This window comes from Polypterus senegalus, chromosome 11 (assembly GCF_016835505.1).
Source record: "Polypterus senegalus isolate Bchr_013 chromosome 11, ASM1683550v1, whole genome shotgun sequence".
Classification (NCBI taxonomy): Eukaryota; Metazoa; Chordata; class Cladistia; order Polypteriformes; family Polypteridae; genus Polypterus; species Polypterus senegalus.
In genome coordinates this window covers 29,083,337-29,101,536 of record NC_053164.1, presented here as the reverse complement: position 1 = coordinate 29,101,536, position 18,200 = coordinate 29,083,337, and the positions used below count along the sequence as shown (strand labels likewise).

The following is an 18,200-nucleotide window of genomic DNA, read 5'->3' as shown; positions in this document are numbered from 1 at the left end:
TGTAATTTAGCTAACACCTACAGCAGTTTTCTATGCACTTTTTTCAATGTCAATGACATTTTTTATCTGGTTTCATAGTTTATAAAAGAGAGTAGATAATTAAATATATCTGCTTGTTAAATTCTGAAATGTACTATAGTATGATGTCCAAATATCACAAGCATTAATTCTTTGTTGTTATTTAGGTTTTATTTTTCAACACTCCCTATAACTATGCTACCACCCCTTTTAACTGACTGATCATGCCATTTTTAATTTTTCTGAATTCAAATAATTTTAGTTGATATGACCAGATTTCTCAAAACAAGCCTCTTTCACTTTAACATACTAAATGGACATGCAGTACACTGTGCCATAGCCTTTACTGCCTCTGACATAGAAGATCTTGGAAGTCTTCTGATTCTTAACACTCATCAAAATGTGCTCTAGTTAAATTTCACTTTATTAACACATTGAGTTCTGACCTGAACCACTCTACCAACTCACCTCTGCTTTTGTTGATGCCACCTTCCTTCGCCTTACGATACTGGTTCAGTTCTTTGGTAAAGTCATCATATTCTTCTTCCCCCATTTCTTCATCTTCTTCCCCCTCATAGTTGTCTTCATCATATTCGTCATAGCCGCCATAGCTTTGCTTTTCCATCTTCATGTAGCCCCCCTTTTTAGACATTGGAGCACCATGAGGAGGAGGAGGGTAGCCTGGATGTGGCTATTAAAAATAGGCTCACATTAGAATGAGAACATAATTGGCCCAGTTTAAAAACAACATCAATTTTCTATATTTTCCAACAAGCTTTTTTAAAAGTATCTCTAATTCACTCTAAAACTAGCACTGAAACCTGATTTATTGTGTGGAATTATAGTCAGTCTGTGGAGTTAACAATACCAGTAAAATATCATGGGGAACAAAGTACACAATATAAATGAAGATACATTGACACAAATATCTTTATTCTAAACATTAACCGATGACATAAAGAGGGCATATTGTGGAACATAGGATATTTCTAACAAAAATATTAAGGTACCAAGTGTTCAGAGTAAGGTTTTGTTAATATTAATAAATGTTAGAACTATGCTATATGGCTTCTTAACAGGTTTTCTCATATTTAAATAGGTTTAATTTTTAAATGGGACATTGGTTAATTGATGATTACATTATGACACTGCTCTTATTGTCTTGACGATTTTAATTCCAGAATACCATACAAAGCACTTTACTAATGTGTTTTCCCATTCGTTAGCAATAATCTATTTCTCAGACCTGCTTTATCCAGCATGAGCACATGGTGCACATGGGGAGCTGGAGCTCATGTTGCCAACCTGAGGAATAATGAAGACACCAACTTAGTATGCTGACAAAAGCAGCTGCAGGACTCAGAAAAAAGATACAGGACCACTGTTATAAATCAGTGGTTTTTAAAACTTTTTTTAGCGACCAAATTTTACCTTTTTGTGTCTTCGTGACCCAGAAACATTCCAGAGATTAGTCCCTCTTAGAGAACCATTAATGCATATTACAGCTTAAAGTACCCATGGCAACCCCTTATAAGAATCTTCAAAAACCATATGTTGATTATATTTGTAAATCACGACACAACCCAAAATCAACAATATGCAACCCATAGTTTCACAACCTATGCTTTAAACTATTCCATCACTCTTTAAAAGAATACCTCATCACAATACAATTTACAATGCACACAAGAATGCAACTGAAAGGAATAAGGCTGTGACAGAGAAGTTCAGCTACACACTCCCAGTTGATCTAGGGAGCCTCTTGAACCTGCTACCACTGATAAAGTACCCTAGGGGTGAGCCAGCAGATGAGGACGCAAGAAATAATACAAAGGGGTAGGTACAAAAGTTCTCCAGTGCTTTTATTAAAAACAGTCAAAACAAAGTTCAGTTGAAAAATTCAACTGTGGAAGTTAAAAATCCCAATAAATAAATCCATTAAAAATTAGGTTAAAAACACATGCAGGAAACTGTCCTTTACAAATCACAATTCCCTGGTGCCTTCCTTTTAAAACTGATGTCTCTCCGTCTTATCATAATCGAGCCCCGCAGCATGGACAGCAGTCCATCTAACAGGCACAGACAACTTATTATTCTGGCCTGTGTTCCCAACACCAATCGCATGGCGTTCCACGTGGAGCCACCGAGCCCAGCTCTGCTGCCAATCACTGGCTCCTACCAGCAAGTGCTCGCTGTCCTCTTGTCTTGCACCAGCATTCGCTCACTCCTGCCTTTCTCTCAGTTCCTCTCTGTAACCTCCTTGCTTTGATCTTTCACTTTTTTTCCTGTCATTTTCTCCTTTCCAATTTTCTCGATCCTCCCCACTTCTACCCTCTACAGGCTCCTTTATCCTGTGATCCACTTCCTAATTGGGTATGGGTGCGAGAAGCCCCTCCCTCAGAGGGAGTCATTTAGGGGCCTGACTGATCTGCCCATCTCCACATTTGTATGCAGTGCAGTCAGCCAATTCTTCAATTAACTGTGGCACGAATGCACACTCACACCTGATTGGAGTCTGTACATTCAAGGAACAGTTACTTATTTAAAAATCTGCCACCTTTTTTTGAGCAGCGAATCCACTATATTACAAAAGCAAAAAGTTCAGTGCCATCAAACATATAAGCAAGGAAATTCCTCTGGCAAACATTTTGTTCTCCCTAAAGAACCAGACATTAATAAAATAAACTAAGAGATACAGTCATGCCTATAAAGACAGTCACCTCTCAAGAGATGCTGCTCAAATAAAATATAGTTAAGAAAAATTTGAACAAATACATATGCCAAATATGCTTCTAGTGTAAATTGACAAATAAGAAAATAATCAGATAAGTAAGCTATTTATGCATCAGTAGGCAGTGAAAAATTAACTCCAAAATGACACTTAACATAAAGACTAATTTCCTATAATATTTTGATCAAAATTTATGTAGTGATCATTTGCTTGTGGAACATAATACAGAATACAACTGCATAATGCCTCACTGTGACCACCAATTCAGAAGTTTTCTTTCATTTTAGTCATACTGGTATGTGTTCAGACCACATTGTGTATGTGTGTGTTTTTATATATGTATTTTATCTATTTAAAGAGGTCCTATAAAAATGCAAAGCCATCATTTTTGAACAAACATAAATAAAACAAAAAACTGCTTTTGGTTATTTTCAACACTGTAACAGAAAGAGTCAAATATTTATGTCAGTCATATATAGTCCAAAAACATAAAAATAAACCTGCAAAAAAAGTGTAATTTTTAATAGTCTATTCATTATTACATAATTGCCTCATGTGCACAACAACTGTGTAGGCTTAAAAGTCATACTCCAATTTGCATACTGATAAAAAGCACTTTTGTGGGGAAAAAGCTAATTCTAACCAATTTATTCTTCAATAAGAATAAAGTTTTTTTTTCCCTAAAATTAAATCAACAACAGATGCTATGATGGAATGGACAGCAAGTACAGAGCTCCTTTACTGAAATAAAATAGATGGTTCTATTACTTACTGGTGGTGGATACTGGGGGCTATACTCCCGATACTTCCGGTGGCTTTTTTCTCCAGGGCTGTAGTCAGAATCATCACTGAAATCAGTGTAGTCATCACTGGATGATGCATGACGCTACAGTGAAATCAAGTTTATAAAAAAAGACAATGAAAACGTATTCTCTATTTCTTCCTAATCCCTAAATTTAAGTAAAAGTAGAAAAAGCAACCTGTGCTCTAGTAACACTACTCACTTTATGTTTAGATTTACGCCTCTTCTTAGATCTCCTTTTTTCCTTTTCTCTTTCCCTCTCCTTCCGTTTCTTTCTTTTGCGACGGTGCACTTTTTCATCGTCAGAACCACTAGCATGTCTCTCTTTTTCTCTGCTGTGCCTCACTTTTTCTTGAGGTTCAGGAGTTTTGGGAGCCTCAACTTCTCCGCCATCATCCTCAAGTTCCCCTTCTTCTAACTCACCATCCTCCCTGCTGTATGAGAAAATTGAACAAAACATCATTTGATTTGATATCCTTTTTATTTATGCACTCTTGAACAAAATGGGTGGCTGGCCCTTTAAGACCCCTTACAATAAGTCCCGTCCTTATAATTAAAATTGACAGATTAACGGCAAGCAGAAAAAGAGTAACCATTCCTTTCAACAGAATGTTTTTTTCTTTCAATTAATATTGCTACTTGGAAAAGATTGTTACATAAATCTGCAGAACAAAATTAATTTGGAAAATCTTATATCATAGTTCAGTAAATCATTGGCAAAATCTTACAGCGTAATCTGAATTTAACAATTCCTTTAAGCCACTTCTGCTGTCAATAAGTGGTCAATTATTTGACAAAAAGATAAGGCACCAACCAAGGCTTACAAATAATTGTAATATCTCTTACTTTGATTTTTAATAATAATAACCTCCTACTATAAAAAATGAAAACCAAGCAAATGTACTTAGTTTTATGCTTCCAAGTGTAAGGGTTAAAAAATGCAAAGTTCATTTTAAGTTGAGTATTGCAGCCACATTGAGGAGGAGGTTGTTTATAATACTGTATAATCTTGAAAAAGCAATACATCTAGAAAATGTGGGTTATCAATAGAAGTGTTATAAAGGTTTGAATTTTCGTTTGTTTTAAAATAGGTCAACTTCCCTTAATGTGGTTATTTTGTTGTAAAATACACAAAGTTTAATGTTCCAAATCATTTACAATTCTTAAGACTCCATGTAAATAATGACTACTAATGTAGTGTTGAGAGTACAGTATTTAAATATGAAAGTTGTATTCTGCAATTGACCAATATTTTGAATGAGCAACAGTTTTGGCACTTATAAAAATGGGAAAAGGTGTACAGTATATACTGTATGTATGCTGGCCTAATATCTCTTAATAGCTCACTAGACAAAAGGTAATGCAGTATACACCAAATATCACCAAAGAATTTTTAAAATTTAAGACAGACCATGTTTAATTTGTTATAGTTAGTTCGCTGGTAGACTGGTATAAAATCAGTAGAGACACCTAAAAGAAAAATAACCAACGGGCACTTGATTCACTTCAATGATTTTTTTTTCCATTTTATCCAGGTTTTTACTTAAATATTTATAAAAACAAAATTCCCAGAAACAGCTATTGTACCAAGAACAGTGATTAAATATATGTTCTGTAGCTTTTTAGTATAAATATCACTGACCACATGCACATTCATATTTTTGTGAGATCATGCTAAATGTTGAAGTTAGCGAACAAAAATGTAAATAATTACTTTGCAATATAAAATATTGATGTAATAAATGCAGCACTTTCATCGGATTACCTAGCATTTAAAATAATTAAAAGTTTGTGTACAAAATGACACAAGTCCTCTCATATCTGTATTATGTGAGGAAATACTCCAGTAAAATAAAACACAAATATTCATAATCCAAACTAATAACCAGACAATTATTCCAGATAAAGTGTGGTCATGGGTAGATTACCCTTCTGGAGTACCTTAAACAGATTTATTTCTTGTCTCACTTTTAAGTTTCCAAGCAAATGTGTATGTAAACTATGTGAATATCTATTAACCCGTAATTTGGCAACTAAATCACAAATGAACAGTAATGAACACTCTGAAGTAAAATAAAATGTTATCTGTTCAGCATTGGAGGAATCTAAGCTTTGACAACAGTGAAGAAAAAAATGTCAACTCTATGATATCCCTGGTACATTTTGAAACTAAGATCATTACAACTGCATACCATTATTAGAACACAGTGTCTAGAACACAGTTAACCTGAACTTGCAAAATATGTTGTGGATACCGCATAAAACATTTACTTTGCTAAAAGAGACATATGAGGAAATACACTAACAACAGATTCACAGAAATAGGTTTTTAAAATTGCCTAAATAAGACTGAAGCTCTTAACTATGTTACCAATTCATCTATAGGTACTTTAGAAAGAAAACAGGCCATATGACTGTACAGTGTAGAGAACACGGACAAAAGGAAATACTAACTAAGCAACAGTGTACAAATACAAGAAAAAGCTTCTACTGGAATGTTGTGCAATAAACAGAAGCTTTTCAAAACAGGGCAAAGGTGAGTCTCTCTCTAAATATTTATAAAACACACTGCCTACATAGATACAACTTCAACTGTCCCCTAGTGAAATAGAAAAAAAAAATCAGTGACTGAGGCTAGTTCAGGTAAAACAAAATTCTTTAATTTCATAAGCAAACAATGAGCAATCAGGATTGAAATGCTAAAGGAAACTCCATAATTTAGATAAAATAAATTGTAAATCAACAAATAATCTTGAAACCTTATAACTTGCATCACTTTTAATGAATTCTGCTTAATAGTTTGTCAGACCAGTTCAGGCAGCATTATAAGAGTGAGATCAATGTTTACCCTGAAGCCTAGGGCCATTTTCTGCACAATAGCTCATGTACTAATTTGCACCTCATGGAAAAATATGTTGTTACTCTATTTCTTGACTCATCTTTTATCAAACCTACATACAATGTTACAAGAGATATGACTAACTAAAATGTATTTTTTTAATTGCAAGTATAACAGCATTTAGTAAGCTAACAACCTACTCTTAACTTTCGAAGCAGTTTTTCCTTCAAAATTAAAAACTACACTTGTCCTGAGACCTCACAAAAGAATAAATGACTAAAACAAAATATTTATTTAGTTTGAGGCCAAATATGTGAAAATATGACCTCATACATATTTAATATACTATTAGAAAAGGCAAAAAGAAAAATATACCACACAGCAGTATTGAATTTATTGAAATTTGAAACTGCAAAATATTTTACTTAATTAAAGATATATATCCTAAATGTCCCTATTTAGTTTTAATCAGTTAATTATTGTATACATTGCATTTTTGCAAGCTAGTTGGTGGTTAAATATGGATCTATGTACACGTTATTAAAGCAGCATATGCACCTATATGCATAAGTTATACACTCTGCTGATGTATGACAAAGTGCACAGATTTTAACTATGTGGACCATCTTCTATAGATGCAGAGTGGAGTCCATCCTCCCTGGCTGTATCAAATCCCAGCATAGCACCTTTTCAACTCAGGACAGCAAATCGCTAGGAAGGGTGGTGAAGGTGGCACAGAATATACTTCATGCATGGTCCTTTGTGCTAAGGATATACATTTTACACACTGACTTGGAAAAGTAAAAAGCATCATTAGGGACCTCACCCTGCCTTCGTAGATGCATTTCTTATTTATCCACCTTGGCAAACGCTAAGGGACGAATTACACTCACAAAACTAGGTTCAGAGACAGTTTTTCAAGACAGGTCACAATACTCAACAGCCCTGATATATAAACACACACTCCATACAGACAACTGCATTGTAGAACATAATGTGTCTTGCTTTATTGTACCATACGATAAAACTTCCAAACCCTGTTTAATCCTGAGAAGAGTCAGGGTAGTGAGCTGGAGCCCACCTATGCAAGCATAGGGTGTAAGGCAGTAACAATCCCAGAATAGTGTGTCAGTCCATAATAGGGTAAAGACATGCACCAGGGCCAAATTAGAGGCAACAATACAACTAATCTACATGTCTTTGGACTGTTGGAGGAAACCTGTGCAGTCACTCCAAGAAAATGCAGCTCCATGAAAAGGATGACCCAGGACGCAAACCCTGTTCTCCTTAATTCAAGGCAACATTGCGCCATCATCTTGCTCTCTATCTATTGTCTGATAGACAATCTGTTATATTCTCCATATTTTTCCATTATTGTACAGTGCTCATTGGCCTGACAAATAAGGGCAAAACTAATTTTATTGTACTAAACACACCACAGTAAATTTGAGTTTCAAGCACATTATTATCATTTAATTCTATCATGCAATCTTTTAACTTATACAAAGTACAATCTATGTTCACATGATCTAAAAAGAAAAGTAACAATAAATGTAGCTTACAGGCTAACCCTGGATGAGATACTGGTCCACTAAAGTACATACACATGCACATAACAGCAGTCACCTTTAAGGACTGTCAAAGGAAACCGGAGTCCCAGGATGAAAACCATGGGAACATGAAAAGAACATGAAAATTACACATATGAGTTACTCAGCTCAAGGACCGTGAAGCAACAATGTTAATTATTGTGTCCTTTTAGAAACCTAATAACTTAGAAATCTTTTATGAAGCAACGCAGTTAAAGCAGAAACCTTGACAACATTTAAAAAGTATGTGAATAAGATACTGGGACAACTTTGTTACAAGCTATCCAAATGGTCCGGAAAGCCAGAAAGGGCTTCTCTCATGTCACATTTTTTATTGTCTTAAGATAGATAACTATCAAACAGACATTTCCTTTAATGTATTTCTAAATAAATAGCATGAACATTTTAAATTCAATCTCTTACTATTTTGTGTATGCAGCTCTGTGCCTATAAGGGCTTTAATTATAAACACTGGAGCTATGGCGCTGCATATGACGGGAGAATAATCTCCAATAAGCACCATATGCAGATGGAAAAAAAAAATTATCCATATATATGTTTATATTTTGTTTGCATGTAACAATGTGTGCACTTGACAGATGTAGTTGGTTCATACTCAGCTTAGACTACAGACCTCTGTCACAAAGAATAAAATTAAACAAAAAGGATGGATAAAATATGAAAAACAATGTACATTCTAATGTTTTTATCATTATAACTAAATTACTTCATAAAAAATGTGGAAATTTATTATCTGAACCTCTAAAAATTCACTCTGTTAAATTTAATTTCTGGTGAACTAAACAGAATACTGTACATTTATTTCTGGTCAAAGTACGACTAAAACCAGAAAACAGTCTAAAATCATGTGTAGATCATTACTAGCGATTTAGAAAAAAGGAATAAAAAGATAAACCTGAAAAAACAACTAATTACTGGCAGCTAAAGTTTTTTTTTTTCCAGAACCTGTATGACTGATTGGCTAAATAAATTTAAATCAGAACACTACAGCAAAAAGCAAGCTTTAATCTATGAGTTCACAAAATGCTAATTCTAAACTGATAAAATGTCAAACTACTAAATCCAACAAAAATGAATTATATCACATTAGTTTTATCATATTCACACAGGAACATAACAAAACAACTTGCTAAAATGCTTACTTTATAAGCACAGTAACTGTAATACTAAAAGTTCTTAGCAGAATAGTGGTTTATTCTTTAGACCAAATATTCCTATTCCACAGAAGAAAGCTTACAGAAATGCATATGAATACTTCTAAAGTAACTGGCATATTACTAATATGCGGATTTTAAGTTTTGAAATAGTGACTTTCAAGCAAAAATGGATATAGGTAGAATGCTCAAAGAAAACAATTTATGATATGTCATGCATATTACCATGAGTGTTGCTAAGTGGCAATTATTTTCATATTTATTTTCAGGCTGACAATACTGTTCACTTTCTCCTAAACATGTTCATACCCAGCCCATAAATGTGTGAACGGTGCCACTAATATGTATATATGAAACGTTCTTGTTTCAATGAGCATTCTACATACTTTGTATTGACATGTCAATTCTCTATTTTCATATATAAATGAACTGAATTACATGTTAATGCAAAAATAAAAAATAATTCCTATGAACTAAACTTAAAAATAAAGCAAATTAATTCAACTACTTTCAAGCACACTAAATAAAGTTGCACAATTGGGTCTTGAAGGGTCTATCCCATCAGCAAAGTATGTATGGCTGAAACTAGCCATAATCAGGATACCACTGCATTAAAGAGAACACTCTGGCAAACTTCCACTCAGTTAATTTAAACTTGACAGTTAAAACTGTTTATCTTTGAGATAAACAGAGGAAAACAATACAGACACAAGGGAGAACATGCAAGCTCTACACAAGAAGTGAATGAGCTAGTACTTGAATGTTTCTGTTTTACATTAATTAAAACAGTGGCTAAAAATGGAAATATAGGCCATTGCTACCTTTACATAATTTTAAGAAAATAATTAATTTAGTTTAAATTATGTCACAGATAAAGGATATAATTAAATGGTGAGAACTGCCAATTCATTTTTATTGTTATTCTAAAACACTCTGGATTGTCATAATGAAAAATGACAATTCATGTTGGTATTTGTAAGCTTTCTGCTATAAACGTCTATGAATAAACACACCTTTCGGTTACAAGTTTTCACGCTAAATAAAAAAAAAGATCATTTATCTTCTTGACCCATCTAGTCCAATGCTGAACTGCAAGAACACTGTGCCTATGCCAACAAAATTGGACATAAGGCAGGAAGTGGCCCAGACAACAAATTAATAATAATCAGCACCACAACATGCTTATATTCATTTATTTTGAATGAACTCAGAATTCCCTTTTAGGGAGTCAAAGACTATCCTGGAAGGTTGCCAGTTTTTCACTGCGCACACTCACATGCATCTATACTTGTTACAACTGACCCAATTTTATAGTCTCCCAATAAAACTGACTTGGAAATCTTTGGGATATAGGGATAAACTGAGAAACCACTTAAAAACATGCAAACTCCACACTAATCTAGAACTATAAAGCTATGACACAGTCCTAACATATGATAATTCTGCCCAATACAAAAGGTTCAGTAAACATAAATATTTATTTATATTTATGTTATATGATTACTCTGCTGAAACTGAACTTATAAGGAAAGTTCAAAAGAAATCTGCGTTCAAACTAATAATGGCATTACACCACTTTATGGTAGATTTATGGTATTAAATGTAACTGACCAAAATTATGTGACTGGTTTAATCCCCAACTATGTGGGATTTAATTAAAATCATTACTACTGAACAAGACAGACAAGGTCAAACCTTTGGTCTCCCCTCATTTGTAAAGACCCAAATTATTTTGTAAGTTGGCTAGGGCTATTTTAATCAGTACTCCATCTAAAAAAAAAACACTGACAACATGCATATTTTTTAAATTAATTTAAAACTTATGCATTTATTATTGAAAGTAGCAGATAGGCTAAAAATTAGAAAAATGCTAAAATTAAGTTGGCTAAGGGTAGTCAACATCTAGTATGATACGAAACTGCATAAGTAAGTGCAATAATTTTCAGAGAAATCAGTATCATGTAATAAAATGCATTAGCAATGAATCAGAATGGAGATAGGTAACAAAAATGAATGCAAGGCAAGCACCAGCCTGGACGGAAAACCTATAATGTCTGCTGAGGAAGTTTCTACTGTGAATTAAAAAAAAAAAAAGTATTGTAATTTGAGGTGAACAAGTGAGTCAGTATCCATACTAATTTCCAAGTGGGCCTAACCTCTCAAACATGAATTTTACACGAACAATACATATATAAACATACACATATATATATATATATATAAATATATATATATATCTCTCTATATATATATATATATCTCTATCTCTCTCTATATATATATATCTCTATCTCTCTCTATATTTTATATATATATATATATATATATACACACACACACACACACCTATCAAACTTCTTATCCTATTTCTTCTGATAAGAACTGCATGGAGCCACAGGCTCTCCTGGTACCATTGGGCTCAAGGTCATAGGCAACTCTAGATAAGCCACTGACATTTAGTGAGTACACTAACATATAATAATGAACCAACATGCACACATTTGAGGATTTTATTTCAAAACATATTACTATATATTTTTAAAATATTCTTAAAACACAAAAAACATCATAACGTAATGTCAAATGCTTGCATCCATTTAACTATTTAAACCTGGTGGTCAGGACCTAAATGAAATTTGTGCTTTAAAAACTGATAACTGGCATAAATAATCGACAAGAGATGCCTTTTAGTAAACTTGTTAAAAGTATCTTTGATACACCTAAACTACACGACAAAATATGCTAATTAAAAAAGTACAATACAATGTAAATGAATATAATAAAGTATCTTAACCTCAAACATCTTAATAAAAATGTATTTTGGGGAATCACACATGCAGATATATATCTCACTGTAAAGATGATACACTTGTGAAAAACAAATTGAAACTTACCGCTGGCAACCTAAAATTAATTATAGTTCATCGTTACCTTCTTAATTCTGAAGGGAATTGGGCAATCCACAAAAAAACAAGTGATTTACTTCTGGCATTTATTAATTTGTGCACTGGGTCCTGGTGGTACTCTGGGGGTTACAAGGTGGTATTTTATTACTTTTTGTTGGCTGCTGCTGCTTTTGGAACATTGAGGACTTGGAAATAGAATTATGAAGGCTGCAAAAAAGTTGATTAATTAGAAAACTCTATTTGTAACTTAAAAGAATAAGTACATACTGGACGAGTGGAATGATGGGGTGGTGTTTGGGCAAGGAACAACAGGTTTAGCAACATATGATTATTTGGGAAGGGAAGGGCAAAGCAATTATTACTATGTTATACATCTGGCATGATTTCATATATAATATACGTTTATATATTAGGTGTAAACTAAATGCATGGGGACAAAAGCTGTGCTTTTCATTGAAATGCTTCATAAACTTTGAACATTAATTCATGCTTTAGACACTGTAAGAAATATATTTTACCAGTAGCATGCATGATAAACTGGGTTTTACAAAAGACAAATAAAATAGACAAAACTCAAAAGTATGCAGTAATGCATAGTTCAACTTACTCTTCTCATTAAATAAAAACAGAAACAGTCACATTGTTACTTAACTGGGGTGTGCCATCGACTATTGTCATGATCCTTATTTTACTTCTTTGCATCATTAGGACAAATATTCTAGAAAATGATTCTGTACGTTTCAAAAATAACTTTTTTATGCATAAGAAAAGGATGGTTACACGTAAGAAACAAAATATGCCAGGACTCAAAATATTTTGGCATCGAAAATAAAGTTTTAAAACTTGAAGAATATAAATCTTATGCACCTAACGGAAACTGAAATGCTGAAGTTTTCATTTCAGTCCAAATAACTATGGTACAAAGAACTGTAAGCGTTTTAAGCCAGTTTTATAACTTGATTGCACATTTCTTAAATATGTTAATCAGAAGATACTTAGCACAGTTTTCACTAATTATTTTCCAACACATTTAGAAATACAACATATCGAAATCATTCTAACAAAAATATTTGTCCTCAACGTTAAGGATTTCTGCGTTATCCCCCCCTCCCTTCATTTTACAGTCGGGTGTTTTTAAAAATACCACACATTTTTTAAAAATTCATTTCCCATCTACGCCCACTGCTACGCTTACCCCGACTTGTAAAAAATCTCTATACATCTAACCAAAAAATCTACCTTAAAAAATATAAAATAAAAAAACATCTTCCTTTCTTCGGAGATTGATTTTATCGTAATGTTTCAAAATGGCGTTTGTTACCTCTGTTGACTCGGTCCCCAGAAAAATAGGCGACTTTTAATCCCTCTGAGAAAGAAAACTTTAAAAATATTAAAATAAAAAGAAAACAATGCGAACCCGCAGAGCGTTTCTATTTCTAAAAAAAGAAAGCCCCAAGGATAAATAAAATTGTTGTACAGAAATATGATTGTAGAATTACTCGACCTTTCGTCTGTGAGGTTGTTGATGTGTTCATGGTTGGAGGTTGGTGGGGAGGGATGATGGACATTCATGCTTTCCAGAGCCATATTCCTCTTAACATTTAAGTAACAAAAAAAAATTACAATTCGATAAAATATTTACTGTTTATGCGTCACTGAATTGGAGCTACTTGGTTAATCAGAATTTTGTTTTTTGGAAAATGTTTCAGTTCAATATAAATATTTCTCCATTTATAGGAATATATAATTAGTTTGCCTTATTAAAAAAAAAATAAAGAGAGAGGATGACTTTTTTAATTCCAGCAGTCCCTTACAGTTGCGCTGATACTGAAATTCGTCCACATAAAATGGCGGCCGCCAGCAACTAAATGGGGAACGAGAGACGACAGGGAGAGGCCGGAAGGCGCCGAAGGTGGAGCTGACGAACAATGACGAAAGTGACGAAATAGCACCGCGAATAGGGGCGGGCACAGCAGGCCCCCAATAAATAGACAGCGGCGATTGGTGGATCGCATAGCGACACCCTCACGGAAACACTCGAATATTATCTTGGCCGCGAAGGGGTGGGATTAGGGAAACGAATAAAAGGTGAAAAAGGGTGGGCTTTGCGGTTGCGTCATCGGAGGGGCGGGTCCGGCGAGCTCAAGAGTGGCGGCCGAAAAGACACGAAGATGATGTAACGGCGAGGCTGTTGTAACGCGGGTCAGCGGAAAAAGACGAACATTGTTGTTAGCTTCCTGGTGATGGCTGGCGAAGCTGCGCAAAAAGCACGTGCCTGCCACGCAGTGTCGGTGGGGTGATGGGGTGGAGTGACTAATTTTTCTTAAAAGCGAAACTTTAAACTCTTAAAGGTTTTTAAGAGCATCTACGTGTTTCCTTGCACAGTATTTTAAAATTATACACCGATCTTTATTCTACATAGCATTCTTGGCTAATTCTGTCAAGAATGAACTATATTCAAATAGAAAAAATCACTGTCCAATCACGATATTAACTTTTTATCATAAATGCAACGATTCTCTTATATAGTGTGTACACACACATATATATAGTGTACTGTACATACACTTTAATGACACTCTGCTTTCTGCAATAAGCTTACAATATACACACTACCAGTGAAAAGTGTTGGACACACACAGTCATTTTCACGTTTTCGATAGAAATTGATACCCTTTTTATCAAGTTACCATTAAATTGACTTAAAACACGTCCAAGACATTACTAATATTGCTAATGGCTATTAAAATAACTGATTAATTTATTATTCGCTTATAACTCAAAACCCCATTTTCAGTGTCCTAATGAACTCCCATAGCATATTCTTAATTACTCATGTTTAAATGCTAATTTGTTATTAGAGAAACCTCTGTAATTACAGCAATGAAACAGTACATTCTGGTTAGAAAAGCAAGTGAATGGTCTTTCCTTGAGTTGTAAGGTACTGGTATACCTAAAGTTCAGTTGTGTGTTTAAAAAGGTTCAAACAAAACAGATTTCTGAAGAGTCATCCATCTATTGATTATTTATTTATTTTATTTTTTGCTGAATTAAGGTTATTCCAGGTGACAGACTGCCAGAAAATTGACGATTCCATACAAAGGTTGTCTATACCTGTCTTGTGAGAAGAGGGGAAACTAGATCTAGGGGAAACTAGATCTAAAAAGGACAGAAGAAGAGGGGGAAGGCCCAGGTACACAATTGTATTAGAAGATAAGGACAACACAATGTGTAGTTTGAGAAACAACGCCTTACAGGTCGTCAGTTGGCATCTTCCTTAAATATATGCCAAATACCAGAGACATCTGCATTAGTGACTGTGGTTTTCCCCAAACTTTCCAATCACTGTAACAGGATAACTATTTCTTTAAATAGAAATTCTAAAATAAGCATTCCATTCAAGGACTGGGGGATTCTAAAATAAATGTTCAGTTTGAAGACCTAGAACGCATTTGTGCTGTATTATAGCAGATCTGACCCAGGACAGCATGGTGGGCCACTGTGTCATAATGTCATCTCACAATAGTTGCTTGAGAATGCCTTCTTTGTAGAGTTTGGAATCATCTTGCACTGTGTGTTTGTTTCTGCAGAGCCTCCATTTTTTTCCAGTAAGCAAAAGATATTGTAGTTAATTAGTGTTTCAAACTTCTATGACATGTTTCCTTGTAATGGATAAGGTTTGCATTGTGCTTTTATCCCATGCAATTAGAAAAATATAAAAATGAAAAAAAAAAATTGCCACCAGTTTTATTTAATGATGTATCATAATCAGGTTTTTAAACTCTCACATCTCTTAACTTAGATTTAGATCCACGAAATTAGTGTATATATATATACATATATATATATGCAAACTGTATATATATATATATACTGTATATACTGTATTATATATTATATATATATAAATATGTTTTTTAAGTAGATTCTTAAACGTCTAAAATCTTCAGTGGTAAGTGGTATACAAAAGTATATTTGTCACTGAAGCTTTCTGAAGAGTTGGAAGAATATGAAATTCTAGTACTCACTCTCTAGTGCTTGAGTGTCTCTGTACTTAGCACTTCCAACGATTTCCATGCATCTTGACTGCTGGTTTACCCCCTCCCTGTCCATTCTAGGTTTTGCCAAAGCTCTGTACTAAAAGTTCCTTTCTGTCATTTCCCTTTCAACCAGGCCACCCAAACATCCTATCATTGCCAAATTAAATGTCAAACAGTAATCTCATGGTTTACTTATTGAATTTATAAATACCAAGCAGCATTTATTATTATTTTCCAATGATTGTGTGCAAAGAATGCAGGACCCAACCTCAGATGGTGTGTACACTCACACACAAGCCAAAATTTATTCACAGTGGATAAATCTGGAGTCACCAATCAATGTTTTAGGGGAGATAGAGAAACCCACAGTACCAAGGAAGACACAAATAAACATTGCCCAGGCTGGGATTTCAGTCAAAGCATTTCTAACTGTGATGCAGTAGTGCTAAACACAACACTACCGTGTCATTCCCCCATGCCCTCCTCCTCAAAAATAATTAAAAGACAAAAATAAATCATTTCTTTTCATTGCCTTTGTGGATTAGACAGATTAATTAAATTCTATTTCTTTTTCTGTTAGATGCCCTGGTTTTCAGATGCTTCTTATATTTTTACAGCCCAAGCAAGATTGGAAAAAATAATTTACGTTACTTATTCAGCAGATGTCTTCATCTAATGACACTTAAAATCATAAGTGCAAGAATCATATACTAGGGTACCAATGTAAACACACAGTATTGGTTGTACTTATGTGCAAGTGAAGTATGTAGTTAACATGTTCAGCATAGAAAAAATGTATTTGTGTGTATCTGACTTCCATCTACAAGCCCAAGGCATTGTACACATGCAAAAATACAGTACAATAGCACCTAACCTGTTGTGCAAAGGTCTTAGGTACTTTAGATGGTTCATATAAATATGTGTCTTAGATGCCTATTTTACAGTATGTCTTCTGGAGTGGTATGTCAATAGAGAAAAAGCATATTTTACCGTTCAAAACAGTCCTTTGTAAAAAATGAAGGAATACAGTAAAATATTTGAATGTCCTTAAAGAAAGAAAGTAACTTTGTAATAGACAACTTTCCAGATAAACAAATGTGAAATCTTAGTATAAACTGAGCCCAGTGCATGATTAAGGTGGTAATGATCAATGATATCATGTGTAGGACAAACCAAAGTGGACAAATGAATCAGAAACATGCCAAAAAGGTAACACTGTAGATGTAGTAATTTTAACTTGTAAATCTTATACCATGGGAACAAATTGCACAGTGACAAAACACAGAGTGATCATCCTGCTTCATCGAGGTCTCTCACAAATACAAATATATATATACAAAAATAATATACATATACAAATATATTTTCAGATGTGCTACAGTGTGTGTTGGCCATGGAACCGGAGTGCAACAAATGAGATATCCATGAAGCTTACATCCCTTCAAAATCAAAAGATGTCCAGCATTTCTATCAGCTCAGAACTTGCAGAATCCACTGTGATCCTGGTACACCAATCTACACTCTAGAAGTATTATCAGAAGTTGTCATCATAGAAGAGTTGTGACCATAATATTCCTGAAAGGTAGAAATAAGACGGGGTACAGTAAATGGCAGCAGGTACCTTAGACTGATGAGTCAAAATTTGAAATTTTTGGCTTTAACATAAGGACATTTTGTCTACTGAGGGCTTGGAGAGGACTGGATGGATGTCTGCAGGCAACACTGAAGTAAAGGTTTCCTGCAGGTTTAGGGCTGCATTTTCGCAAACAAGAGTTGATGAGAATTACTAGATGCTATAAACTCACTTCAGAGTGGAAAAGCAGCAGGCCCTGATGGCTACCCTTCCAAATTATATAAAATATTCTCAATTAAGCTAGCTCCATTTCTATTAGCAACATTTGCAGAAGTTAGAGTCAATGAAATTCTACCTCAAAATTTTCATCAAGCTTTAACTACCATCTTTCTTAAGCAAAATAAGGACATATTACAATATGCATCATACAGACCAATTTCACTTTTGAATAATAATGTTAAGATATTCTCCAAAGTCCTAGCTAGAAGGATTGAGAAAGTGCTACCTTTGGTAATATCACAAGATCA

At 34.1% G+C, this 18,200-nt stretch overlaps 1 protein-coding gene across 3 annotated transcripts in view; it reads right to left on the bottom strand.

Annotated features, from left to right (window-relative positions):
- The window catches only part of zc3h4 (zinc finger CCCH-type containing 4), a 56,469-nt gene extending 42,601 nt beyond the window's left edge, over positions 1–13,868 (bottom strand). The window contains exons 1-4 of one of the 3 annotated variants that reach the window (XM_039768260.1): positions 13,565–13,868; positions 3,754–3,985; positions 3,522–3,635; positions 487–709 (exon numbers count right to left, since the gene is read on the bottom strand). In XM_039768260.1, coding sequence (XP_039624194.1) covers positions 487–709; positions 3,522–3,635; positions 3,754–3,985; positions 13,565–13,647 — 652 coding nt within the window. In that variant the 5' untranslated portion in view covers positions 13,648–13,868. The remainder of the gene's footprint in view (positions 1–486; positions 710–3,521; positions 3,636–3,753; positions 3,986–13,564) is intronic. The other 2 variants (XM_039768261.1, XM_039768262.1) reach the window with 2 other exon arrangements.
- Between the last annotated feature and the right edge of the window lie 4,332 nt (positions 13,869–18,200).